This window comes from Lolium rigidum, chromosome 3 (assembly GCF_022539505.1).
Source record: "Lolium rigidum isolate FL_2022 chromosome 3, APGP_CSIRO_Lrig_0.1, whole genome shotgun sequence".
NCBI lineage: Eukaryota > Viridiplantae > Streptophyta > Magnoliopsida > Poales > Poaceae > Lolium > Lolium rigidum.
The window spans coordinates 171,539,038-171,566,445 of NC_061510.1; the positions used below are offsets into that span (position 1 = coordinate 171,539,038).

The following is a 27,408-nucleotide window of genomic DNA, read 5'->3' on the forward strand; positions in this document are numbered from 1 at the left end:
AAACTATCCTTCCTTAGTGCTCCCTATATATAGGCTCTCACCTCCCCCTTCATTATCTAGAGTAGAATGAACTAGAATTAGGCTCATGCCTCCATCATCCCTAGTGGATTAAGGAAACCCCTCCTCTCTTAGACACAAATCTATGAGTTGTATCAGTACCCTCTTTATGTGATTGATCTACTTGTGTGATTCTACTTCGGTCTCTCGCACTAGTGATTCTATCGCTTGCATACCAATCTCTTGTTCGGGGATTCTACCTCGTGTCTTTCCCTTGAGTGATTCTATCGGGATGGTGGTTTGGGTCGTTGAGAGCATCGTGTTCATCCCTCACCCCCTCCATTTCTAGGTCAATTCATGAGATCGGGCCACACAATTGAGGCTTAGCCAGCATCATCTAGTAAAGTTGGTATCTAGATGGGGAAGACTGGCCTATGGAGAGGGGGAGTAGCGATCCGTTGAACGACGACATCGATGACGAACTAGTATCTATCATTTCGGGAAGTGTGTACATATAGTGTGAAGTATATAAGACTGTCTTGGTTGTATATATACTCCTTTCTAGCTAATATGTATAATTTTTCACATGTTATTCTTTTACATATAGATCTGACAATATTTTGAATATATAGTGTAAATTATGAGTCAACTTGTAATTGTTTCACTTAACTAGCTTTGAAGTATCTTAAATATTTCATATTAACATAGTCAAACCGATAAAGTAAATATATATACCTTGGTACGATAGTATATGAGACATGAGTATAATTGTATCCATGAATGAAAAGTATTTTCTTTTCATATGGAAATATATGTCGTGATGTATCTAGTATTCTAGTGACATTAATTTGGCATGGTAGATGTTAACACCTTTTTCTTAAAAAAATGATAAAAACTTAAACCGTTTAACTTTTGAAAAAAATATAATTTATTTTACGAAGCGGACGTACCATTACTAGCCAAATTCGAAGTTATATTCCATAAAAAAACTAAGTTATATAATCAGCAGTATTAGAGCATCTCCAGCCGTCTCTCCGACGAGGCCTCCATGACGCCTTTTTTTCATCCGGATGGACCAAAATGGCCCAGTCGCGCCCCCGGCTCCTCGTTTTCGTCCGGATTAGGCCTTTCATCCGTCCGGAGAGCCCAGGCCATCCCCGGCCCCCCGGGGTGCGCTCGGGGACTCCGGACGAGAGAAAAACGGGGACGGGTCCGCTCTGTCGCCGAGAGCATAGACGAACCCCACCACTTTGTCGACGCAAATCCCTCCTCCCCTCCCGTTGCTCTGTCGTCGTCGGCACCACCCCTCGCCAATCCACCGGCCGGTTGCCTTCAACTCCATCGTTCCTCCACCTAGCAGCCTATATTCCGCCGCCCATCGTGCCCTCTGCCTATTTTCCGCCGCGGGGCAGCTCCCTCGCGTCGCTCCTCGTCGACACACCCGACAGGTGTTTGTCCAATTGCCTGGCCGGACATGGACTCCGACGAGGAGGAGGAGCAGATGTTCGCCGAGCTTCTTGAAGAAGAAACGGCAGCCGCCGCCCAAGACGAGGAGCACCTGCTGATCCTAGCTTGCCTGTCCGGCTTGTACGCCGAGTCGGTCATTGGTCGCCGTGGTGGGTCGGCACCAGGTCGCCGGAAGTGCAAGCCGAGGCAGCGAATGAAGGGCTACTGCATGCTCTACACCGACTACTTCGCCGATGATCCATTGCACGGTGAGGCTGTTTTTAGGCGTCGTTTCAGGATGAGCTGGAAGCTCTTCCTGAAAATTGTGTATGCCCTTCGAGAGTACGACTCCTATTTCAGATGCAAGTTGGATTGCACAGGCATGGCAGGGTTTTCCGCCCTCCAAAAGTGCGCGGTGGCTATGCAGATGCTGGCATATGGAGCTCCTGGTGATTCTACCGATGACTATCTTCGGATGGCGGAGTCCACCGCCCTTGATTGTTTCTACCGGTTCTGCAGGGCGGTGATAGCAGTGTTCGGGACATCTACTTGAGATCACCGACTGTCGAAGACACTGCTAAGATCCTCGCTGTCAATGAAGCTCGAGGATTTCCAGGGATGCTTGGAAGCATTGACTGCATGCATTGGAAATGGAAGAACTGTCCGTTTGCCTGGCAGGGAATGTACAAGGGTCACAAAAAAGGCTGCACTGTGATACTTGAGGCAGTGGCTACCCATGATCTCTGGATTTGGCACTCCTTCTTTGGTATGCCGGGATCCAACAACGACATCAACGTCTTGCAGTGCTCGCCGATCTTCTCCAAGCTTGTTGAGGGTCATGCTCCCGCGGTTAACTTTGTGATCAATGGCCGGCAGTACAACAAGGGATACTATCTTGCAGACGATATCTATCCAAAGTGGGCAACATTTGTGACGACTATCTCAGGCGCCGTCGTCCCGAAGGAGGTGGAGTTTGTCAAGCTACAAGACGGTTGCCGAAAGAACGTCGAGCATGCATTTGGTGCCCTCCAGCAGAGATTTGCTGTAGTGCGGTTTCCCGTTTTGACTTGGTCCAAAGATCAAATGTGGAAGGTGATGAACGGTTGTGTGTGTGCTTACACAACATGATTATCGAGGATGAGCGGAAGCATCCTGTTCCTCTGGGCGAACAAGCTGCACCATATGACAGAGAGTCCTCTTGCACAGCCTAACCACCAGGTGTCGGCATCGTGGGATTCATTGCTATGCGTCACGAGATTCGGGACTCGACAATGCATCAACACACTACAAGGAAAAGCCTTATTGCCAGCGCACCAGCTGGTGCGCCGGCAGCAACATGAATTATCCCCGGCGAACCATGCCTGGTGCGCCGACGGTACGTTTTTTCGAAATTCAAAAAAAAGCCCGATCCAGATCTAGATCTAGATCCAGATCTAGCTCGGGTTCATCTAGCTCGGGTCCTCGAAAACAGTGGCCGTGCGTCGCCTTGTCGTCGTTGCCGCGCCGGAGGAGAATGAGGCCGGAGGTGGTGGTTTCGGAGGAGGAGGAGGAGGAGGAGGAGGAGGATGAGGCCGGAGGTGGTGGTTGTGGTTTAGGAGAGGAGGAGGAGGAGGAGGAGGAGGAGGAGGAGGAGATGGCCGGAGGTGGAGGTGGTGGAAGAGGAGGAGAAGGAGAAGGAGAAGGCCGGAGATGGAGGTAGAGCCCCGAGGTGGAGGAGATTACCGGAGGAGGAGGAGGTCATCGGAGCCGGAGTAGTAGGAGGTCACCGGAGTAGTAGGAGGAGGAGGAGGCCGTCGGTGAGTATTGCAAGGAGAAGAGGAGGAGGGAAAGAGAAGAAGGGGAGAAGTGAGGAAAGAGAAGAGGGAGGAGGGCTGGCATGAATATATAGTACAGCTTACCGCCGGCACACCTAGTATGGTGGTGCGCCGGGGGTAAATTTTTTATTTTTTTCACCCAAATCTTAAACCTGAAAAAGTCCTGTTTCTGTTTTCCAATTGACGAATCCATTTTTTCTCCAAACGGCCGTAGGCAGTTGAATTCGGATAGGAAATTTCGCGTAGATAGATTTTGATATAAAAAAGTTTTTCATCGGAGGTCATATACAACCAGAAATCTCGTTTTACCGAAAGATGACGCCATTTTGCATAATATATCGAAATTCATTTTTTCAATTTTTTACTAAAGGTAGATTACATAATACATGGGCAGTTCAAAGGATTTTATTTTTTGAATTTTCTATAATTTTCTTTTATTTTTTTCAAAACTGAAAAGGCGATCCACGGCGGGGGGGGGGGTTGGGAGGGAAAGTTTCTTACCAGCGGCGCACCAACATGGTGATGCGCCAGCGGTAAGGGCTCGATTTTCTTTGATCTGGTCTGCTCCCCTTCGAACTTATCGCCGGCACATCTTTTTTGCTTGTGCACCGGCAGTAAGACACCATCGCCGGCGCGGCGACATGTAGGTGCGCCGGCACTCTTTGCCACCGGCGCATGGATTTGCTGGTGCGCCGGTAGTGCTATTTCCATCTATAGGTCTTTTCCTAGTAGTGATAGCTGCACTGGTGGAGCACACATGGACGCTTCGAGATAACACCAACTATTTTCTATTTGATTTGTTTGAAAACTTTTCTTGTTTTGTTGAACTGTAACGTTTATTTGTAAAAATAAACCAAATATTGGCAAAACTGGTCAAATTTGCCGAATTATGCACGAAATTTGGCAACCAGGGACGTTTTTCTCTAAAAAACGCTGAATCCCGGGTGTCTACCGGGGAGACGGCTGGAACTTCGGTGCTCCTCGGACCAAACTTTCGTCCAATCCGATGCTAAATAGCGTCGGATTTCGGTCCGGGGAGCCCAACGGCTGAAGATGCTCTTAGTCAGACTGGCAGCCAAACTCGTTTTACTCCAGCAGAAGAAGACCCACCAGGCAAAGTCTTTGTACACCCAAGTCAAAAAAAAAAAAAAAGTCTTTGTACACCAGTGCACCGCCGTCCGCCGAATGGAAGATGTCAGAGATGCCTACGTGGTAGACCAAAGCCTGGGTTATCCAGCAACGTTATTACGTTAGTTACGATGCGAGCTTGCTCAACTGTCAGCCTTTGCTGGAGAGCTGCTCCACTTGTCCGTCCTCCCAGATTTCCACCCCCCTCGGACCTCGGTCCCCATCATCATCAGACGAGTCGTTGAATCGCGGGTCGATAATCGGTGAGCTGACGCGTTCTTCTTCCTCCTTCCCGTTCCTCGTGAATCTGCCCCTCTTTCTTTCCGCTAATTTTGTCCAGTGGTTCCCGTACGAGCTGTTGAGTTTGGTCGATGTCTGCAAGACAGTTTCTGTATATAGATCTGTTGGGTAATTTGCTATAAGATTTTTTTTAGACAAACTTAATTTGCTATAAGATTCGGTGTAGTGCCTGCCCGTCGAAATTATATCTAGTTTCCTGCCCTTAGGTTTATTGAATTCTCGGATGGTTTACAGCTGCCCTTGATTTCTTCTTTTAAGAGGGTACCATTTGTTCACTGTGCACTAGGAAGTCTTTGTATAGAAGAGAACCGTCAAGAAGACGGGCAAAGTTCCCTCAAAAAAAAAAAAAAGACGGGCAAAGTACAGGGTGCTAGCAAGGCTACAAAAAAAGAGAAGAAAAAACTGTACAAGGCTAACATTTGTTACATCTGGAGGTCTAGCATGGAAGGGAAGCTGACGCAGTGCCTCGGCGCCAGTGAGCATCCACAGTCTGGCAGTCTGGCTTCTTCGAGGATTGAAAGAACTAAGTCTTGCCCACTGGGGTTGATGTTTCTGAAGATAGCATCGTTACATGTCTTCCAGAGTCACCAAAAGAAGTTCATTATTGTTTCTGTTATTTTGAAAAGAGGTTTATTTTCAGTTCAGTATGACGACGCCGTTATGGAGATCGTGTGCTCCGCTGAAGTGCAAGATATTCGGTTGGTTGGCTCTGCATTACAGACTCTGGAAGTCTGATCGGAGGCACAGACACGGACTGCAAGCCAGTCCCGACCCCTGCGCGGTCTGCCTGCAGGACGAAGACAATGTGGATCATGTGCTGGTCAGATGTGCCGCGCGGCAAGTTTGGTTCCAGGTTTGACAAGGGCGGGTCTTGTGCTTCAGGAGCCGGGGTTAGACAGTACCCTGGAAGCATGGTGGACGGAGGCCAGAGGGCGGGTCGCAAGGCCGGACAGGAGGAGGTTCGATACGCTAGTAATCGCCACGGCATGGCTGATCTGGAAACAGCGGAACGCCAGAGTTTTTGGCAACATCAGGGATCAGTGTGATGTATCCCAGTTGGTAGACAGGATCCATGACGAGTACAAGCTTTAGATGAGTGTGAGAGCTGGAGGAGAGGAAATCCTAGTGCGAGAGTGAGGCCTAGGTGCTTACGTGTGGAGTTTTGGAGGGTTAAGCTGATTGTATGCAATTGGCTGTAATCTCTTGTAAACTTGTTTCTCTACCTTCTATAAAAATATGGCATGCATTTTGCGTGCTCTCGAAAAAGAAAAGAGGTTTATTTGAACAATTAAGCAATCGAACCGCCGTTATTTATTTGAACTATGTTGTTTGTTTTATTGGCCATTTATACAAAAGTAAACGCTAAAATGCATCTTTTTCAAGGTAAATGTGCTAGGAGTAATGCCATCACCCATCAGGCACCTTTATTTGAGCAGAATCACATTTGATACTCTTGCTTTTATAATACAGAAGTTCGATTTGGCATAGTACTGTTTATGACCAACACCAGCTACGGCTTTATTAATGTCAGAGTGATATCCCCATTTCATAGCATAATTTTTTCTTTGAAGCTAGTAAAATTGCATTGACCATGTTGTATTAAAACTGCTTATCACTTGACATGCTATGTGAAAACTGACGACCTTTCATTTTCTTATGCTGCAGTTGACCATGTACCGCCTATTTCTCCTGTAACAAAAAGAAGTTGCAAGGATGACATCACTTAGTGCCGACATTTTACATGACATACTGAAGCGTCTCGACGGAGCCGCACTAGCAAGAGCAGGATGTGCCTGTGCTGATCTCCGGGACATATCAAGAGAAGAAGAGTTATGGGAAAATGCATGCCGATCTTTGTGGCCATCAACAGACCATGATGATGTTAGGAGCTTAATCATTTCTGTTGGTGGATTCAGGAAGTTCTATGCAGATTGCTTCACACTTATATTGAATAAAGATGTTCCTGCGGTTCAGACCAATAAAACTAACCTATTTGCTGAAGAATGGGATGAGTCGGACTACTACTACTACTTTGATGACACAGATGAGCTTGAAAAGGTCTTTCCTTCAGACTTCGTGTCGCTAATCGACATACAGTACAAAGACCGTGCACTCTACTCGAATATCATATGGGGAATTCCTAGCTCGGATGGCTCAAATGGCTGGTTCAACAACTGCCCATTTCGGATAGATGTGTTTCATCACTCGCCTGAAAATAATGATAACAATGATGGAGAGGTATTCCTATCAACCATCAATGACTTACCATCGGTACCCTCGTTGGAGCAAGAAAGGAAAGATGGGAAACTTTGGAGGGATCTGAATGATGGTATAAAGTTAAGCTGGATCATGATCAACCCAAAGATGAAGCTTGCTGTTAACCTGTCAAGTTGGCACCCACTAGGTGGGCAGAGGCACTGGCCGACAGATACTGATTTCGTGCTACGCTACGGTTCTGTCCTTCCGGCGAAGGAGGTCCTGCCATGCCAGGTAGCGAAATGCATTCTGCTGATGAAGTTCCGCATGACCAGTACAGGGAATGAAGAGACAGGGGAACCATCGACACTTGCATTGACAGAATTGAACATGCAGATAGAAGATATGGAAGGTGTCCATCTCAACGGGCACCGCAGCCTCCTCGTCCTGAAGGAGGCACTGAGCTGCCACCGGAGCAGGAACTATAGCGAGGTGCTTGATTCATGCCATTTGTACTTGAGGGCACATAGCCAGCTGAAAGAGGAGAAGATACGAAGCGAATGCCGGTTTGACACGCTCTGCATCGTCACCGGCATCACGGTATTTGCTGCCCTTTGTGTCATGTGCTACAGAAAGTTTGAAAGATTCTGAATGTGCAGTCTACTTTGCTGACATTTAGTCAGGGAGTCTCTGCATTTCGGAAGTGCTGCACTTTCTTGAGCACTTGTAGACACATCAACCTTATATTACTTAGGGTATGCACCTGTGCCCAGGTTTGTAAGACTTATCCTATGAAACATAGGTGAATTTCATGCTAGTCGATTTGAATGGTACTGGCCTTCACTCTAAACTGTTTGCGGCAAGGTTGATCTGATCATGATACATTCAAAGTATGAATATGAGACTACTATTATTACAGCATAGACAGTGCAAAGTAAAGCTAGAGAGTGCTCTTATAGAACAGTCTGTGACCAATTCTGACAGATCATATTATATTTACTACGCACATCTGAAATACTACTGTAAGTCTGCATGAGAGTCCAATTGGCGCGTTTTTTTCCGACGTCAAAATTATGTAAAATAATCAACAACATTTTTTCTCGAGAAAACGCAAAGACTTTGGGTTTCATTTCATTGAAAAGAGAGAAGCTTGGTAGCAATCCTCCTAGGAGGTAAACACAGGGGAAACTAACAGATACATCAATGCACATCCCAGGTGGATGGCAGAACAACCCTTAGGCCAGAGGCGCCAGCCCGCACCCAGAGCGTAGCCTCGTCTTTGATCCTGGAAAGTAGGGCGGAAGTTGAGGACTGGGCGTTGTCGAAGACACACTTGTTCCTCTGTTTCCAGAGCATTCAAGGGATCAGGAGAGTCGTGGAGGCAAGGCCCTTGTGCATGGGCTTTGGGCTTTGGCGTGGCGAGCTTGCTCGATATGGACCACTCCAGCAGCAAGGATGTACCGTCGGGAGGCTTCACGTGTATGCGATACTCAACAACATTCAGAGAGCTTTCACGTGTATGCGATATTTAGGCGTCACATTCTCTCGAAGTCAAACAAATGTTCTATTGTCAGACCATGAACAGTACTGCTGCTACCCGCTAGTCAGTTCCCTAGATGGCCAGAGATAATATGCACGCTGGTTTTACTCAGAAGAGCGCCTTTGCATCAGGTGGCAAGGGAAATTGCTGAGAATTATAGTACTAACATTTTAGGTTCAGAAAAATTCTCAACTGTCTGCTCCTTTTATGTTTTTTTTTTTCGAGAGCACGCGGAAAGCGTACCTTATCTTTATAGAAGAGAGAACAACAATATACAAGATAGGAACTGATACGGACCTCAGTTCCAAGACCCACTCACACTATTCTCCTACTCCCCGAACTCCTAGAGCCTACTCTCGCGTCATCTGTGGACTCCCTCCTCTCCTCGCTATCTCCCATAGCTGGAACTCCTCTCTGATCGCCTCCAAGACCTGTATGGGGTTCCTCTGCTCTCGAACATTTCCAAACACTCGCGCGTTACGTTGCTTCCAAAGGGCCCATGCGGTGATGATGACCATGGAGTCGAACCTCTTCCTATCCAACTTCCTCACTCTTTTCCTCGCCTCCGTCCACCATCTTTCCAAGTTCGACTCCAAACCCGGCTCCTGTATGTTTAGAGTAGCACTGCGTAGCACCTCGAACCAGACCTGTCTCGCATACGGACACTGTATGAGTATGTGATCCACCTTGTCCTCCTCTTGCAAACATGTGAAGCATGGGTCCGGGTTCTCCTGGAGACCAAATCTCGCCCTCCGATCAGAGGTCCAAAGCCTATATTTAAGGGCTAACCATGCAAAGATCTTGCATTTTGCCGGCGCAAAGGACTTCCAAACGGGAGAGCACATGCTCCAACTTGAGCTCCCCATACAGAGCATCTCGTACGTGCTCTTGGAGGAGTACTCTCCTGAAGCCGAGCCTTTCCAAGAAATAAGGTCCGACCTCGATGCGTCCCCCTCGACTGTGTCCACCGCCTCCCAAAGCCGGATGCACTGCGCGCCTCCCCTCTGAGATAGATCCTCTGTAATGTCATTCAGCCACCGATTGTTCTCCATAGCCTCCGCCACCGATCTCGTGTTTTTGCACCTTGTCTGAACTTTGGCGCACACCTCAGGTGCGAGCTCCTCTGCCGTGAAACCATTAATCCATCTATCACGCCAGAAAAGGGTTTTACGGCCGTCGCCGATGCTAAAGCTCGATAAGCTCCTGAAAACCTCTTCCGCCTCCTTATCTATTGAGCTCGGCAGACCTTGCCAAGGTCTGTCGGGATCTGTCCTCCTCAACCAACACCATCTCACTCGCAGGACCAGCCCCTGTAACCTGAGGCTCTTGATGCCAAGTCCTCCCGCGGCTTTAGGTTTACAGATGCTTTCCCAAGCCACCAGGCACTGGCCTCCATTGACTCTATCCTTGCCCGCCCAAAAGAAGGCTCTCATCCATTTGTTTATCTCCTCAAGAAGCCATGACGGGGCCTCGGCCACCACCATTTGGTGTACCGCCCTTGCCGAGACCACGGAATTTACTAGAACCAACCTTCCCTCTTTCTTTATGAGACCTCTTTGCCAAGCAGGCACACACTTGACCACTTTGTCCAGCAAGGGTTGCCACTCCGCCTTGGTGAGAGGCCTTAGGGCTAGCTGCAGTCCCATGTACTTTATGGGGAACTGTGCCAGCTCACACCCCAGGATCTCAGCAATCTCTTCCTCCTGCTCCATGTTCCCTCTGATGAGCGTTGCCGTGGTTTTCGCAAAATTAACCTTGAGACCAGACGCCTCTCCAAAAATATTCAGGATGTGTTTGATAGCCCACAACTCCTGCCTCTCCGGTCTAAAGAACAGTACCACATCATCCGCATATATGGATATTCTCTGCAACGGCGAGATGCTTGCAAGATTGGAGAACAAGTCCCCCTCCACCGCCTTCTTTATGATGGCCGACAGCACCTCCATAGCGGCCACAAACAGCATAGGCGAGGTGGGATCTCCCTATCTCAAACCCCGCCTATGAACAATGCGCTCTCCTGGCACCCCGTTTACCATCACTCTCATGTTCGTTGTGTATAGGAGTACAGCTATCCACTTAAGGAACATATCTCCAAACCCCATCCTCCTAAGCACCTCAAAAAGGAAGCTCCATGACAAAGAGTCAAAAGCGCGTGACAAGTCCAACTTAAGTAAGACTCCCGTATTCCTCTTGGCGTTTATCTTTCTGGCCACTTGTCGCACAAGCACAAAGTTATCATGGAGACTCCTTTTCTTCACGAAAGCCGACTGATTCATACTCACGAGCTCTCCCAATCTCCCTCTAAGCCTGTTCGCCAAAATCTTGGAGAACAGCTTAGAGAAGCTATGAACCAAGCTGATCGGTCTAAAGTCCTTAACCTCCATCGCATCTTGTCGCTTAGGGATCAAGGTGATCAGAGCTCGGTTCAATCTTCCAAACCCTCGCCCGTCTCCCACTCCAAGTTTCAACAGGCCGGCCATAATATCATGCTTGATTACCGGCCACGCCCGCTGATAGAAAGCTCATGTGAACCCATCTGGTCCTGGGGCTCTATCCGATGGTAACTCCTTAATCGTACTCCAAACTTCCTCCTCCGAAAAGATGCGATCCAGCTCATGTAAATCCTTGGTGGGGATGTCCAGAGAATCCAGCTCGATACCATGCTCTCTATTATGGATAGCTCCCAACAACTGTGTGTATGCCTCGGTGAAGATTTCGTTCTTGCGCTCTTGCTCCGTTACTAGCATCTCCTCCACCTTAACCGCCGCGATGAAGTTTTTCGTCCTCCTCCCATTAGCCACCGCATGGAACAATTTGGAGTTAGCGTCTCCCTCTCTCAGCCAACGCAACCTTGATCTTTGCCTAGCGATCGTCCGCTCCAGGGAAGCCAACCCAAGGACCGATTGCTTGAGCATTCTCCTGAGCCAGGCCTCAGCCGGGGACAACGCCCTCGACTCTTGTGCCACATCAAACCTCAAGATCAAGATGTTTGCCATTGCGATCTTAAGCTTCACATTTCCCACCCTTCTCTGTCCCCAAGACTGTAGGAACTCCGCCGCATTACGATAGAGGGCGTCCAAACGCTTGAAAGGATCAACGATCCTCGGATCACATCTCCAAGCCTCCTTAATGGCCTCCTCGAAGCCCTCCAACTTAAGCCAAAAGGACTCAAATTTGAACCTCCGTTTGGGCTTGCAAGCCGCACTAAGCCCCAGGTGGATAGGGGCGTGATCAGAGACCGAGGACGACAGTGCTTGTAGAAAAGCATCTGGGTGTAACAGGTCCCAATCAACTGAAACCAACGCACGATCAATGCGCGTGAGCGTAGGATTCTCCCTTTCATTACTCCATGTGTACAGACGCCCATGTAGGTAAAGATCTCGCATCTCATGTTCATGCACAAACTGTCGGAACCTCGCCATCATGTTTCGGTCAAGTCTATCATTGCTCTTATCCTCCGCGTTTAGGATCATATTGAAATCTCCCAGGATCATCCAAGGTCCAGGACACAGGGATCTCCTCTCTGCCAGCTCTCGCATAAACTCTATCTTGTCCTCATTGGATTGAGGGCCATACACCTTGGTTAGCCACCACCTGTTATTATCGCGGGGAATCACTTCCACCGTGATCGCATGTGGGTCTAGGCTAGTCCTATCCACCTCCAGGACCGAAGAGTCCCACGCAAGCAAGATCCCTCCCCGAGTTTCCTCCGCCGGCACATAAACATAACCATCAAAAGATGGCCCCAGGCATTGTATAACAGTGAAATCATCGATTACATCCAACTTGGTCTCTTGGAAACAAACTAAGCTAACTCTCATGGTCGCTACAAACTCCCTAATCGCACTCCTCTTGGCTGGATCGTTCAGACCACGAACATTCCAGCACAAACACTCTAAGAAACTATCCATAGGGAACTACAACACTCCACTCTGGACGACGCGTCAGTGCGCCGCCACCGCCACCTGGCAGTACTCCTGAGGCGTGAAACTCGCCGGCAGCTCCTTCCCAAAGATGGACGCCAGCACCCGTAGGTGAGAGTCGCTCACCGGGGAGTCGAAGATGCCTCTGAACCTCGCCAAATCCTCCTCACACACTGAAAGATTCTCCGGGCATATCCCAAGAGCCTTCAGCAGCGCATTCTCAGCTGCTGAGGCCTTCTTCACCTGTGTGGCTGTGTTAGCTGCCACCGTCCTCCTGGTCACCCTCTTGGGGGTAAAAGGCTCCGCCTCGGCCCTCAGCTTGGAGGCTCTCTCAATCTCCTGTAGCAACGGGGGGGGCGAGCGTCTTCAGGATCGACGCACAGAAACCCCGGACGCGCGCTAACTCTTGTCTTTCCAGCTCCCTGTTGTCACTAACCTGCTGATCATGGACCTCCTGATCCAACTCCTGCTCCTTCTCCCTGCCCTGCCCGGCCACTCTTGGAATCATCTGCATAGAACTATTAGGCCCCGTATAACTCAGGCTGGGAGAACCCTCGCCACCACGATCACCCGTAGCAGAAAACAGCTCCCTCTCCACCATGCATGGCTGGGCCCGGCTGCCATTCCTTTCTGGGATCGATACAGACACCGCAAAGAAACTCCCACCATGCACGTCCGACCCCAGCGGCAGAACCACCTCGTCGCGACCTCCTTGGCACTGCTCCACCGCGGGCCCCACTCTGGACCCCACGGACGAAAGGGACGGGGACAGCGCGTCCACCTCTCCAATCAGCAGACCCTCCTTTTATGTTGCATACACTAACTTTGTCATTCTTTTCCTGTTGCTGATCTGTTTACATCATCAGTGTATATTCTCGTACATCATATGAGCATCATGCCATGGCCCATTGTTTTTAATTATTGATGGGCTGGATTTGTATGAAGGTAGTAGGATGAAAAGTATCAGGATAACAGAGTATAAAACTGCTATTGTTTAGACGAGGGCAATCAATAGAATACTGATAAACAGAGAAGTATTTGCCAAATTAAAATAAAAACAAAATTCTGAACATCAAGTTCTGTCATACGGTGTACATATTAGTGCCAATATAGCACGACCTTTGAAAAAATCGCCAAGAATGCCCCTTTGAACCGACTTGAGCAGGGAAATACATGCGCGGACGGAGAATAACCCGAACAAGCTCAGAGTAACTGATGTAGGGACGACCCATGGAGCTGTGTAACACAGATCATGTACAAATAAAATAAAAGAATACCCTAGAAAACTTGGGTAAATCAGCGGATAAATCCTTTGCATCTGGAACATGACACGATTGCTGGACATAGGCTTCTGATGTGCCATGACACCAATGTGGCAATCATGGAAGATAAGACTAGGAATTTGCGCAACCTCTGTAGCCGGAAGAAGGCTATGCTTCAGAAAAGATCGGCCTTTCTTTTCTGCGCTTCTTGCTTCCACCTTGGCTGCTGGTAGAACTCCTCCTTGGTAATACCGAACACGGTATGGAATTCGCTGTCCGATAAATAAGTCTGCAAAATAAACATTGCATTAGCCTTTCCAACCCGCCCGATGAGCACACACACCTCTGTTCATACTCCAGGTGGTTCGACAGTGAGAAAGTAAACATAACAAATAGATGCAGACATAATGAATAATTATTTCTTACTAATTCTATTACTTTGACTGCAAAATCTACAACTGCTGTTCAAGGATCAATGATATACTATCGAACTTAACCATGTTTGCTTATTATATGTGAATCCTTCAATAGATCCTCAGTCGTACCCAGTTACCTTGTGTAAATATAAAATGAAAAGTCAAAGAAATTTTAATTAACATATATTTTGGGATGAAGAAACATCATCTAATAGAAGGTTTTTTCTTCAAGTAAATTCCTCCGTATTTTATATGATTGCAAGGAATTTAACCATTTCACGAGATAAAACAGATAATGATATCACAGACTCTGTTCTTAAGGAGGCAATGGCAATGACAAACCTCTCTGCGTTTGTAATCTATCCCACGGACAGGGTCGGTAGACTTTGATATCAGACGGTCATAACTAAAGATTGTTTCACCTCCATTTTCGTTAGCAGTTTCTTCCTGTGATACATCAGGCTCTTCTCGCTCCCCCTCGGATGGCACTTCATCTCCAGGAGCATCCTTATCCGTATCAAATTCTGTCCTCTCAGCATCTATGCATCAACTGAACTTGTCAATATATGTACCAAGATAAGGAAAAAAAAACGTAAAAACAAATCTCAGCAGGAGTCATCTTCATTATTTATTCTTTCAACCATTCGAGTCATAACTAGAACCTCCATAATTTACAAAACAGCCACATGGAACACAGTTAACACGCTAGACTGTAACCCAAAGTATTGATGTTGTTTTTGACATCTTGCTGACGAAAACAAACAAGGCCCTATCAGTCAACTATGTCTGTATGAAAAATGATGCAGTGAGTCTAAAATATAGCACTACATGAAGACAATTTTGATGTAGACACATAACAAGTGTTAACACTATCCTTATAATTAAATATGAGGGAAAAAGGGAAATATAAGTCAACCAGTTTCATCTGCAGTTCGGATAACATACCAATGCGAGGACTTAGAGTAGATCCCTCAGCAGTTAAAACATTAGATAATGCTGCAACAGCAGCTGCTCTCTGAGAACCTTGACCTGGACGAGATTGCGATTGTGGGCTTTTGGGTTTTGATGATGTATTGATTGAAGATGATAATGCAGCCAATGCTGCCGCACGCTGAGTATGACCATCACCGGAGCTTTTAGGCCTATCATTAGACTAAAGAATATCATGGCATTAACTGACTTTTCAAATATGTAAATGGTAATAATTGGCTAAGAAATTCTCTACTTACCTGTTTGTCTTGGGAAGATGGATTAAATGCGGATGAAAGCGCAGCCAATGCTGATGCCCTTTGAGTTGGTCCACCATCACCTGAGCCCTTAGATCCACTCTGCAAGCAATTAAAGGTGTACGTTAGTAAATTGAGTCCATTTGTTTTACATTTCCAATTATATTTTGCATGATATTATAAAAAATAATTCTAAGATTTCTAATAGGAGCATTGTAACTTACCTCAGAACGCATTCCAAAAAGAAGTGAAAGTTTCTTCTGAAATGAATTCCCGTGAATCTGTATCGAGAGGAAAAAATATTATAAGGCATCCTATAACAAGTGTGAGACAGGTAAGTGGTACGACCAAATACCATAGCATAGGCGAGTATAAGAAATCATGCAGAAGTAGCATTGCTGGAAGTTACTATGGCAATATCAACTGGTAGGCAGTAAATTACACAGGCGAGATAGAAGAAACAAGAGCAGTTAAAAATGAATAGGGTAGTTGTAGTACTTCAAGCATCCTCCTCTTGAGCTTTTTAGGGTTGAATTAAACTCACCGGTCTAGCGTTAAAATAAGGTTGGTTTAGGAAGTCGCAAATGTAATCCCCTGAACTTTGAATAACCCAACTACCGGAGATAAATATTTCTGAATATCCATGTTTACGAGTCCTTCTGATTATTTTAGATTTTTATATCTCAAATAAAATCATGCGTACACTCCAAGTCCCGTACTAACTTCTGTTGAGCAAACAAAATTAGTCAAACGAAAATGGGAAAACCAACTGCAGTTATTTGTCAGGCTTCTTAAGTTCATGTGGATCAGTTCTAGGTTCAGAACGTCCTTCATCATAGTGAGAGAGTCAGCAATCAGAACAGCCATCACCCCATCCCTGAAGAAACTCTCACTCTCTCAGCTCGTGCTGGTTTCCATATACAAAGGTAGTGTTTCCCCTTAAGTAAAACTCCCCTCACAAATGGATAATGAGAACAGAATTAGAAGTGCAAGAAAAAAAGTTAGATGGAAGTGTTCAGTAACCAATAGCGTACCACAGATCTTGTGCTATCCCAGGAGAAGTATGTCCTAAAGAAGCAAGGTTCATTCCCTTCACTGACTTTATATAGAGGCACATCAGGAGTAAGACCTTCAAAGGTCACTTCATGTTCTATGTATTTCTGGGAAAAAACAGTTATTGATATAAGTCGAACAATAATACTCCCTCCGTCCTAAAAAAAAGCTGCTCAACTTCTTCTAGAAGCGGATGTCTCTATAACTAAAATATATCTATATACCTCTATATCTAGACAAAATTGAGTAGCTTTTTTAGGGACGGAGGGAGTACTAATATACATGAAAGCAGCAAGGTTGATGCTTCATGTCATACCTGGCCAGTTTCAAATGCCGTCTGTTTCTCTTTCGTGTCCACACACTGACCCATCCAAACAAAGACTTCGGCATGTGTGTCAAGTATCATCACATCTTCAGTCAACAAATCATCTTGTGAAAAATTGAAAACTTCAGTAACCTGTAGGTAAAGAGGCATTTTAGAAATTTGAAATCTCAGGCCCTGGAACATAAAATTTAAGGTTCAAGGAATAAGACAACAAACCTCCAGTCTTCCTGATAAGTGGTGATCATGTTATGACAGATGAAAACGAAATAATGAAGGATGATTAGGGTACTTGTAATAGATTTAGAGTAACAATAAGATGAAATTATGGAATTAAGTTTTGACTACAACTGACCATTTCTAAATGAGAAAGTATACAGATGAGGTTCTCTAACAACATCTTGTGTGGCATTTTTACTTGTGTAATTCTGCTTTCCACCAAGAGCAGACCAGAAAGCAGAGCTCTCAGTTCCCTCCTTGCAATGTTTGACAGAAGCGCCAGGCTGTGAATTTGGAAAACATCAGATAGTCACAGTTAGCAATAAGTAGCTGGGAATGAGAGAAACTAACTTTTTCTTAATTTAGTCATAACAAGGTCTGCTTTGGAAGTAGGGATCAACCCTGATTCCTGCAGCAGGCATTGAACTGTTTCTATGAAATTTATGCATTCCAAACAGGCCTTTTCTGTGGCAGCAATCATGCTCATATTGTTTCATATTCTCCAATATTTTATCCAGTGGAGACTATATTTTATCTAGTGGAGGCCAGCATTTTTGGAAAGTATAACACAATGCATACATCCAACAGGAATGTAAAAATCCATCTTAATTCAAATATCGCATTGCCTCTATACATATTATGTAGATACAAGTTTCCCCCAACAACAGAAGGGACAGATTTTGTGTAGCCTTTCCAGTACATGGTTACTTCACTGTAACACAACAGAAGAGACAGATTTTGTGTAGCCTTTCCAGTGCATTTTTCATGCATAGTGGTTTCAAGTTACCATTAGCAAATTGCATAAGAAGGAACTTCAAATAAAATGTACAAAGATGTAACTGAGAGTGTTTTGTATAAACATTTGCTAAAACATATTTGGCCGGCTACAGTTAGAATATGGTTAAGTTTTAACATGAACTAACCTTAGATAACTCTTATTTTAATAACACATACTACCTCCATCCCAAGGCTTAAGGCTTTTTTTAAAGTCAAACCAAGTAAAGTTTGACCAAACTTTTAAAAGAATCTGTCAACAAATATGTACATACCATATAAAAATACATTTTATTATATATCTAATGATATTGATTTTGTATTTTACATGTTAATGATTTTTGATAAAAGCTTGGTCAAACTTGACATAGTTTGACTTTCTAAAAAAAAAGCCTTAATCCTTGGGATGGAGGTAGTACTACATAGCCGGGTTAACTCCTATCTTAAAGATCCTACACTTATCAGATTCTATTAATATAAATGAAGGCTGATTTTGTTCCCTAAAGGTTCATCTCTAATTTCAGTAAAAGTTTCCAGTAACAGATGTCAAATCATTTGCTCTAAGTTCTAGATAGATATTGCATCATAAGGACCAATGAGAAAATGTAAAAAAAAAAAAAGATGATGTTCCCAAGAATCCATAAGTTCCAATTTCAACAAATTCACATCTTCTCACAGTTTGCCTTTGTTGAACAGAGAATTATGCACTAACTAGAGAAAGACAGAAGGGGAATAACAACGGTGGTATTTTTTCTCATATACCTTCAAAAACTCAGCAACTTTTGCAGCCCACTGTTGCTGTTCATAAGAACTTGTGTTGCCAATCCATGTAAACATTGAATTTCCAGATTGCAGGACAAAACAATCGGTGGAGCTTAGGGATGTTGAAACCTAAAATGTGTTACTCACAAGTTAAAGATAGAAATAATTTGATTTCAAGAACCTTATAGTGTGTAGCTTAGGTTCGTGGAAGCTGTACATAAAATAACTATGCTAGCCGTTATTTAATTTTAATATTAGTAATTCCATCGAAAATGTCAACACGAATAAAGTGAAGGATGTGAATAACATTAAATTGTACTACTGAAAGAAAAATTAGCACTCAATATTTTGAAAGCAGCTACGCAATTAAAGCCATTCAATATGTTTATGCCAACCAAACTCTTCTACATATCTCAATATCTTAAACATGGTAACTCAAAATTTCAATGAAAATGTACAATCAACTTTTCACTTGCCTCTCATGTGTGTCTACACTTCTCTTGGTTTACATTATTTCATCTTAACTGAAACATAATTACCATATTTTGCGTTTTCACTTTTAACCATTGTTATACACTATTATCTTACACCAAGACAATCCATTAATGCTAAGTCGTAGCACTATATTTGCGCAAGAATCTCAGTAGCTAGCTGAATTCTTAGTTCTTATTATGTCATATTACCTCCGTTCTGAAATATAAGCCTTTTTAGAATGCTAAACTAGCTTTCTAAAAAGGATTACATTTCAGAATGGAGGTAGTACCATCTTGACAACATAACAATAACCATTGGATGCAGTTTCATGCTTCAAAAAATATTATCACTTTGAATTGACATAAGCACGGATAGGGGTAAACAATACCGCATCAACTTGAAGTGTTTTGTTGTTATGAATTGATGTTCCATGAATGTGAACAAGAGCAATGCCGGTGCCAGAATATGTTTCATCTTTCAAGCCATTCTCTTCTACAGATTTCTTGTATCCGGAGCTGATTCCACCCTGCATGATTTTCAAAAAACAATTAGCTGTTACTTTTCCTATTGATTGTGTAAAATCTCTTCCACACATATATATAAATGCATAGTTTATTCATCACAGAATAGCAATTATCGGTCATCAGTTAATCATACAAAAATTGAGTACCATAGGAACGTACCTTAAGAATAACCATGGGCTGGAAAAGAGCAATAAATTGTGGAGGCTCTTTCCCTTGATAAATACGACCCTACAATACCAGCTACAAGACATTAAAATCCTTCCTGGATACTATTGTACAAATTTTCACAACAGAAATACGGTACCAGAACAGGTCTTCCTTTCATTGAATTCCATGTTGTATTAACTATTTGAAGAGCCATATGTTGATCTTCCTGTGCGAAATGAACAAAGAGAAAATTCAAAAATCCCAGCACAGTCGTAATGAAAAAAAGTTGGCACAAGAATAATATTTAATTGTGGCAGAAAATAAGACATAAAAATGACAAAAAGGTCAAGAAGGTGTCGATGAATACACACCATCAAGGCATCCAACAGATGGTGTGGTGATCACACGCAAAAAAACAAAATACATTACGTATGAGAGAATTCCAGAAAAAGTCAAGAAAAAAATAAAAAACAGTATGGTGCGTTATATCCATTTCGAAAAAAAAGTAAGGTGCGTTATATATAACAGTTGGAAACAATGAAAGCCTAATTACCGGTATGCTATCCTTCCCGATCCAGTAAGTTAGATAGAATTCTTCTCTCTTTTCACCAGAATGATATGTATACAGGATAATATAACAATCTCCACTGTGGAATTTTCCAAGATCCTCCTTCGGAAGAGCAGTCTTAGCACTGCCATCAACAAACCAAACCTGTAGGTGCATAATGTTCTTATTGCACTTTCAGGTTTAGGGCTGTGATTATAAAAAAAAGTACGATGCAAGATAAGCAAAACCTCAAGTTTTCCGCCGCCTTCTAGCAAAGGAGGAACTTCCTCATTCACTGGGGTACTGTTCTTTGAGGCCCCCTTGACATCACCTTTTTTCTTCAGCAGCGCTAGAGGACAACAAAATATTATTAGCAACGGTCCAAAGGGGAATTTCGGCTTATCTCAAAGGACGAGAACAAATAATATACCTGCAACTTTTCCTCGGCCATCCTCCGCACTGGTATTTCCAGTTGCACTTACCGGCCACGACTCAAACTTGGACTTGAATGTATGGTTTTCATAACCTTGAATTACTTGGGTTACTCTTGTTGTCTTTGGTCTATTTTGTTTCACTATGAATTCCTACAAATCCAATTTTGGATAGAATGACGTATGTGAACAAGATAAAAGAAACTGTAAACATATCCTTGTGGGGTTACCTCAACTGCCGTACTTGCAGCTTTCCTATCTTCCACTTGTGTTACTCGACCAACCCATACAAATAACTCAGACCCGCAGTCAAGTAAAAAGCATTTAGTGTTCTCAAGAATTGATTTTGTCAGGACAATATCTTCTAAGTTCAGTTTACCATTATTGATACTGCAAACATAACAACTGACTGTGTCAAAAAGTTCTATGAATGAAATAAAGTTGAACAACTTGAAATTTGTACCATAAAACTAGAATACACTGGGGAAGACAGACCTAAAGATATAACTTTATGGATCAACTAGAAGTTTTGCTGCCTATTCAGTCCATGTTACACCACTAACAGGAACTGCACAACCCTATAAAAAGTATTGTCTAGGGCTAAGAAAAGGTATCTATACTTTTCCCTGAATACCCCTTACAACCACTAAACATCCTCCAAACGATTTAAACTGGGGCATAGGGTCGATATTTTTAACGCCTTGATCCCCTTATCTTGAAATAGATACGCCCAAGGCCATGGGCAGATATAATATACTGAGACGGATGTTGTAACTTTAAGTAAAAATATTGTGGATTTTTAAACTTTCATTATCCTTAATTCAGCTAGAAAAGGCAGATATTGAATATGTTTTCGAGATTTTCAATTCTATTCACTACAAAAGGAATTTTGTTAAATTTTGATCTGATTAAAGAAAAATGATATAAATATATTGGAAATTTTCATTTTGACTGATCTAAACTGAATTCAAAACAATCCCATGCAATCAAGCAGCCGCCATGTGTATCAGTAGATGTAAATCTAAATAGAATCTAAGTATAACATTTAGTTGATTTTCGTCAGAAGTAACTATGCTCATCAAAAAGCTATCAAACATGGTTGCTAGCACAAGTGGACCGAAAGGGTCTGCCATGCATCGTTCTCCAGGAGAAATAGTGGTTGTTTTTTTTTACTTTATATCTTAGTTCACTAGTTTCACTTCTTTTTTTCTCTTTTGCATTAGATCTAATTGTGAATAGTTCAGACTGCAAGACAGGTCCGAAGTCTCCAATCTTCTCAATCTACCGATCAGTACATCTCACAGACCCCACAATTCTATCTCTCCAATAAGTGCAGCAGCATTTTGTCAGTAGAAGTATGTGAACTCATTATAACTTGAATCAGTTACTTCTCCGTACAAAATCATGAGTGTCTAATTATTAATTAGCTGGACCAGTTGCAATCCTTATTCAAATACCTGTAAAGCTTTGTCGGTGAAGTTTCAAGAACAACATCATCATCACTTACAACTTTCTTCCCTATTGGTGCGAAACCACCAAAAACGACCCAGAATTCACCTGAATCTGATTCTGCTTGAAATTTTCCATCATCTGTTATAAGAAAAAACTATAAGTAAACTATGTGTACTCGCTGAAGGAAGTCATGAAGTATTCAGTTTTAACGTTGCTCCTCTCACCAACAATTGCAACATCACACACTCCTTCATGATACTTGTCCTTTAAATGTTGGATCACTTCTAGGGCTTTGGCTCTTTCTTGAATATTGGAATTAGCACCATTGAATTGATATATTTTCTTTTCAGTATCTAAGATAAAGACGTCATCATGGTTCAATGATGAACGAGCAAAGGGAACCTGAATAAACAAGACACATGCTTTGATATAACACTTCGAATTGATTTAAAAACTTTATATTTTTTCTCTAATCACAAGAAAGAAGGAGATGAAATGTAATGCACCTCTTTAACTCTGATAGCTCTCTTTCCTTTGACAATATAGAGCCGTGTTTCAAACTTGTCCTCTTCTGGTGTTTTAAACCCCGAGGCAAAGCCGCCCTCCAATGGTATAATGCATGGCTTGAAGTATGATATAAACTTATCAGACTCGTAGCCTTGGGGTTCCCTGTGCTGGACTGCACGACCCCCAAGCATGGTATCAAGTTCAACTGTCTTAATTGCTGCAGTGCCAGCTTCATCCTGCATGACAACATATCAAGTCAGGATGAGGACTGCAAGGGCTATGACGTGTCGGTATACAAAACATGTGGTGTTGCTGAGGATCTACTTGGCTAGAATCTTTCCCAATCCAGAAGTGGATGTCAAATTGGTAAGCACCACCCCTGTTACAAGTTGTCTAGCAAAAAAGATGAACACAGCATTAAAATGTCGTATTTATTCAGGAAGAAATAGAAAGTTACTAGAAAGACTCCTCTGGATGATGAGTGGACTAAACAATCACCTGCAGGATTATATATGAATCTCCGCAGTAGAATTTACCATAATCTGGTTTTGGTAAAGGAACTGGGTTAAAATTCTCAATCCGCCATATTTCTGTCCCACTGTGCCGTTGTTAAGGGAGACGCAACATAAAGAGACAACAGAAGTATTGCACAAACAGGTTTTCAGAAAAAGCAAACCAACAGAGCATGCCAAAGAAAATGTAAGTAAGGATACGGTTTTTGTCCTGCTCCCTGGAATGCAGGTTCAAGCACCTGTTTTGCGCTTGACATTTAGAAGCAACCTTAGAAACGGATTAATGGAGCAGAAGAGACTGGCAGACGGATCCACCACAGAACACCTGGAGCTTATATGCTGAGAAAGGAAACAGAGAAGCAGTTAGCCCATAAAAATGCTGCAGCTAATCTGGAGTCCTGGACATGGATTTGAATGCACCACGAAAACAGCAAGGATTGAAACAACATTCAAATCAGCTAAAGTGGTTAGCAAATGGGCCATATGAATTAATAACACATGAAAGAGAACGCCAGCCAAGGGAAATGATCAATTGCATAGAAATTCATGCATAACAATGTCATGTGGCTGGATTTGCATAATTTTACCCCGACCAGAATTATACAGTTTAGTCAGAACATGTAATCTAGAGTCTAGACATGTATATACCACATATACATAAGAAAAAGATGGCAATCGCTGAGATCAGAAGGCCGCGAGATCATCAATATCTCGTGGCCGTGACTGCATATCATCACCAGATTCCCACGACGCTCAATTTGGATCAGGTAACTATTACAAGTTATCTGCGCCATCTTGACGCGTCCTTCTGTTACTACAAATGGCACGCATCTGGGTGCGTTTTGTTGGTGGAAAAAAGTTATGTATTCACTCCATTAAAACACTTAGAAGATGATGGAGAGTCAGTGCTCAATGCAGCCACTGATCCGATCATCCAAGCGGATCAACGACAAGTTGACAGCCTACCTCAGTGATCCCTGACAAACATGGCGATAAAATAAAGAACTAGATGTTGGCCGATCGCTCACATTTAACACCCCATTACCAACGATCGGTTGCCGCGACTCGATCAAACAAACGCCAAAGTTCACAATCGTATTCCGACAAACACAAATTCCGCCACACCACGACCGCGTCGCACGCCGTACCCACGCTACTCAGATCAAATCAAATGCATTGAAACCTTAAGAGCAGAGAATAAAAGAAACATTGGAACACCCATCGGCGGGAGGCTGGAGGCGATACCTTGGAAGGGATCCCGGTGGGACGGCGGTGGCGAAGGATCGATGGGCGGACGAGGCGTGGAGGTGGCAGGGAAATGCGGAGGCGATGCTGGCTGGGCTAATAAAGGAAGCGGGGGCGCTATTATTGCTCCCTTCCTCCTCACTCTGTCGTGGGTGGGGGTGGAATGGAATGGAGCGAAACGGAACGGGGAGATGGAAGAAATACGTGGCTGCGTTTTGGGATTGCCTTTTTTAAGAAACACCGCCTATTTATAGCGAGCGTGCGACAGAGGCTCGTCCGTCCTACAGGGAGATGCGGAAGCCAGAAACCGGCATATAGATCGACCATCACGAACGGGATGGTTCATAGGATTTTTTTTTTCTTTCAAAATGGGGCCATCACAACCTATGCATCAATCTATGCATATGGTTTTTTTATTGCATAAATACTGAAATTTATTATAAGTTACTAATTATTACATCTCATAGATCACACAAAGTTTCAACATGAATAAACCATCTAAAAATTACTAAAATGTGTGGTGAAAACATCATGTTGCAGGGGGGAATTGCACGTTGCCACACTTTTTTTTTTGCATTTTGCATATTTGCCACATCATGTGTCACTGACATATGGTGGTGATAGGGCAAATATGCAATAAAAATTGTAAAATGTTGCAAATATGCAAATATTCCCATGTAGTGATGCGCCTCTCAGACCGCCAACCACACTGGCTATATAAACCATGTGCGATCGTCGCCAAGCGGTTGCACCAATATCCATGTCTTGGAGCTTCTCCGCTAGCTGAGATAGGACCACATATGGATCTAGTGGGTAACCAAAAGAAACCTGGAAAAAGGATGAGCAACTTCTTTTGTTAAGGATGGAATTATTACAGACAGACCATATAGCCCACAACAAAGCACAAACACCAACTCTAACAAGACCTTTGTCCTTTTTGGTACCACCATTTAATCAATTTCCAAATAAGTTTGTAACAGTCGAAGACGAAGAAATATAGAAGTCATGTAAATGATCCTCCATAAAATTCTTGCAAAAGGGTAAGAGAAAAAAAGATGTTGTATGGTGTACGCCTGATCACAAAAACATCGCTTAGAACAACCATGCCAGTTACGGCTTGATGAGATTGTCTTTTGTTAAAATCACTTCCTAATGTAGGAACCACATAAAAATTCCTATTTTTAGTGGTACCTTAATTTTCAAAATATAATTTTTAACATACACAGTGGCCATTAAGCAAATGCAACTACATAGATTTGACAGTAAAACCGTCTGAAGAAGTAAGAGACCACCGAAAAACATCTGTCTGATCCGACAATTGGACCCTCATAAGACGAGTAACCAGATGTACCCATCGATCCCACTTATTCCCTGATAAGACTCGTCTGAAACCTATGTTTACGGGATTCGAACCCATCACATCTATGACTGTCATGTTCGAACGATTAACAATATTGTATAAGTTTTGATACCAATTGAAATGATAGAAACGGTAACCTAGAGAGGGGTGAATAGGTTATACAAAATTTTAATCACTTATTTTGCAATTTTAGACTTTTGTGGACAAATAAAGTTGGCCTAATGCAAACTAGGTGAGACAACATATATGATGCGATAAACAACTTCAAGCATGAAGGCTATCAAAGTAAAAGTAAAAGGATAGAAATAATCGAAGCACGCGGAGACGATGATTTATCCCGATGTTCACTTCCTTGAGGGGAAGCTAGTCACCGTTGGAGCGTGTGGTTACCACGAAGGACCCCGAATGCCACGAAGGCTCACCGTCTTATCCGTGAGCTTCTTCCACGAAGTAGAAGCTCGATACACTAGTGGAGACCTTAGGGAGGCCTCCAATCCCGTACAAATTATCCATGCAATCACGAGTCGATTGCTCCCGGCAACCTTTACAGCCTAGGAGTCCTCAACCTCCAAGAGTAACAAGATCGAAGCTTGAACTTGACACAAGGATCAAAACACAAATTTATTCGGTGGAAAGAGAAAGGAGGAAGAGATCTTTCGATTGTGTGGATCCTCTCTCAGTTCGTTGGTTGAATCTCTCTAGATCAAGGGATTGGTGGAGAAGTTTGCAAGAGAGTGTAGAGATGAAGAAATTAATTTGGATGTCAGAATAATAGGCAAGGTACTTGATCCCAAAATCATGGCTTTCCTTATATAGGAAAAATAGTAGTGTTTTGTCAAAACAAATCGTGCAGAAAAAACAATGGACGGAATGACCGGCTCTGAGCCTGGCCATACCGGCTGGGCCTGGTGTTTCGTGTGCTTGCAAGGTCAACAAGAGGAGCAGAGATGGCTAATACGTCTCAAACGTATCTATATTTTGATGCTCCATGCTTGTTTTACACCAGTTCATATATGTTTTGCTCATACTTCGTTGCACTTTTATACATTTTCCGACACTAACCTATTGACAAGATGCCACGGTGTCAGTTCCTTGTTTTCTTCTGTTTTGTATTTCAGAAAATTTGTACAGGAAATATTGTCGAAATTGGACGAAACAAAAGCCGAAGTCAATATTTTATCGTAACAAGGACAAAGTCCGAAGTGGAGACGAAGAGGAGCCAAAGCGGGGCCAAACCACCCCTTGGTGCAGCCAGGCCTGGGCCCGCGCCAAGGCATGGCGTGCCCCAACCAGGTGGCCACCAACATCGCCCATCCGCCTATTTATTCACGATCTCGGGAAAACCCTGAATACCCGAGTCTCCATCCATGAAAAGTTCTGTCGCGGACGCTATTGTAGAACCCATCTCGGGAGGGTTCTGAAGCTCTTCCCGGCACCCTGCCGGAGGGGGAAATCATCGCCGGAGTATCTACATCGTCATGCCCGCCTCCAAAGTGATGCGTGAGTAGTTCATCCCTAGACTATGGGTCCATAGAAGTAGCTAGATGGTTGTCTTCTTCAATTTGTGCCTCATGTTTAGATCTTGTGAGCTGCCCTACTGATCAAGATCATCCTTATGTAATGCTACATGTTGTGTTTGCTGGGATCCGATGTATATTGAATACCTATGTTGAGGTCGATTATATATTCATGTCATATGTTATTTGTGATCTTGCATGCTCTCCGTTGCTAGTAGATACTGTAGCCAAGTAGATGCTTGTGACTTCAAGAGGGGGTATTATGCTTGATAGTAGGTTCATGCCTCTAGTTTTCTGGAAGAGTGACAATAACT

General features: G+C 43.6%; 1 protein-coding gene and 1 pseudogene across 1 annotated transcript; one reads left to right on the plus strand and one right to left on the minus strand.

Moving 5' to 3' along the window:
* Positions 1-6,524: 6,524 nt before the first annotated feature.
* Positions 6,525-7,749, plus strand: LOC124698641 (annotated as a pseudogene).
* A 6,023-nt stretch (positions 7,750-13,772) lies between these two features.
* LOC124698642 (villin-2-like) lies at positions 13,773-24,315 on the minus strand. The gene is made up of 24 exons (XM_047231113.1): positions 24,218-24,315; positions 23,174-23,311; positions 22,959-23,058; positions 22,785-22,853; positions 22,460-22,696; positions 22,178-22,355; positions 21,959-22,091; positions 20,732-20,891; positions 20,501-20,654; positions 20,319-20,419; positions 20,077-20,235; positions 19,681-19,749; positions 19,536-19,604; positions 19,241-19,378; positions 18,379-18,507; positions 16,979-17,126; positions 16,843-16,853; positions 16,618-16,758; positions 16,283-16,408; positions 15,473-15,529; positions 15,252-15,350; positions 14,968-15,175; positions 14,365-14,561; positions 13,773-13,895 (listed from the first exon to the last, which is right to left on the minus strand). The coding sequence occupies exons 2-24, from the start codon at positions 23,227-23,229 to the stop codon at positions 13,782-13,784; spliced, it is 2,853 nt and encodes a 950-aa protein (XP_047087069.1). The 5' UTR covers positions 23,230-23,311; positions 24,218-24,315; the 3' UTR covers positions 13,773-13,781.
* Positions 24,316-27,408: the final 3,093 nt, after the last annotated feature.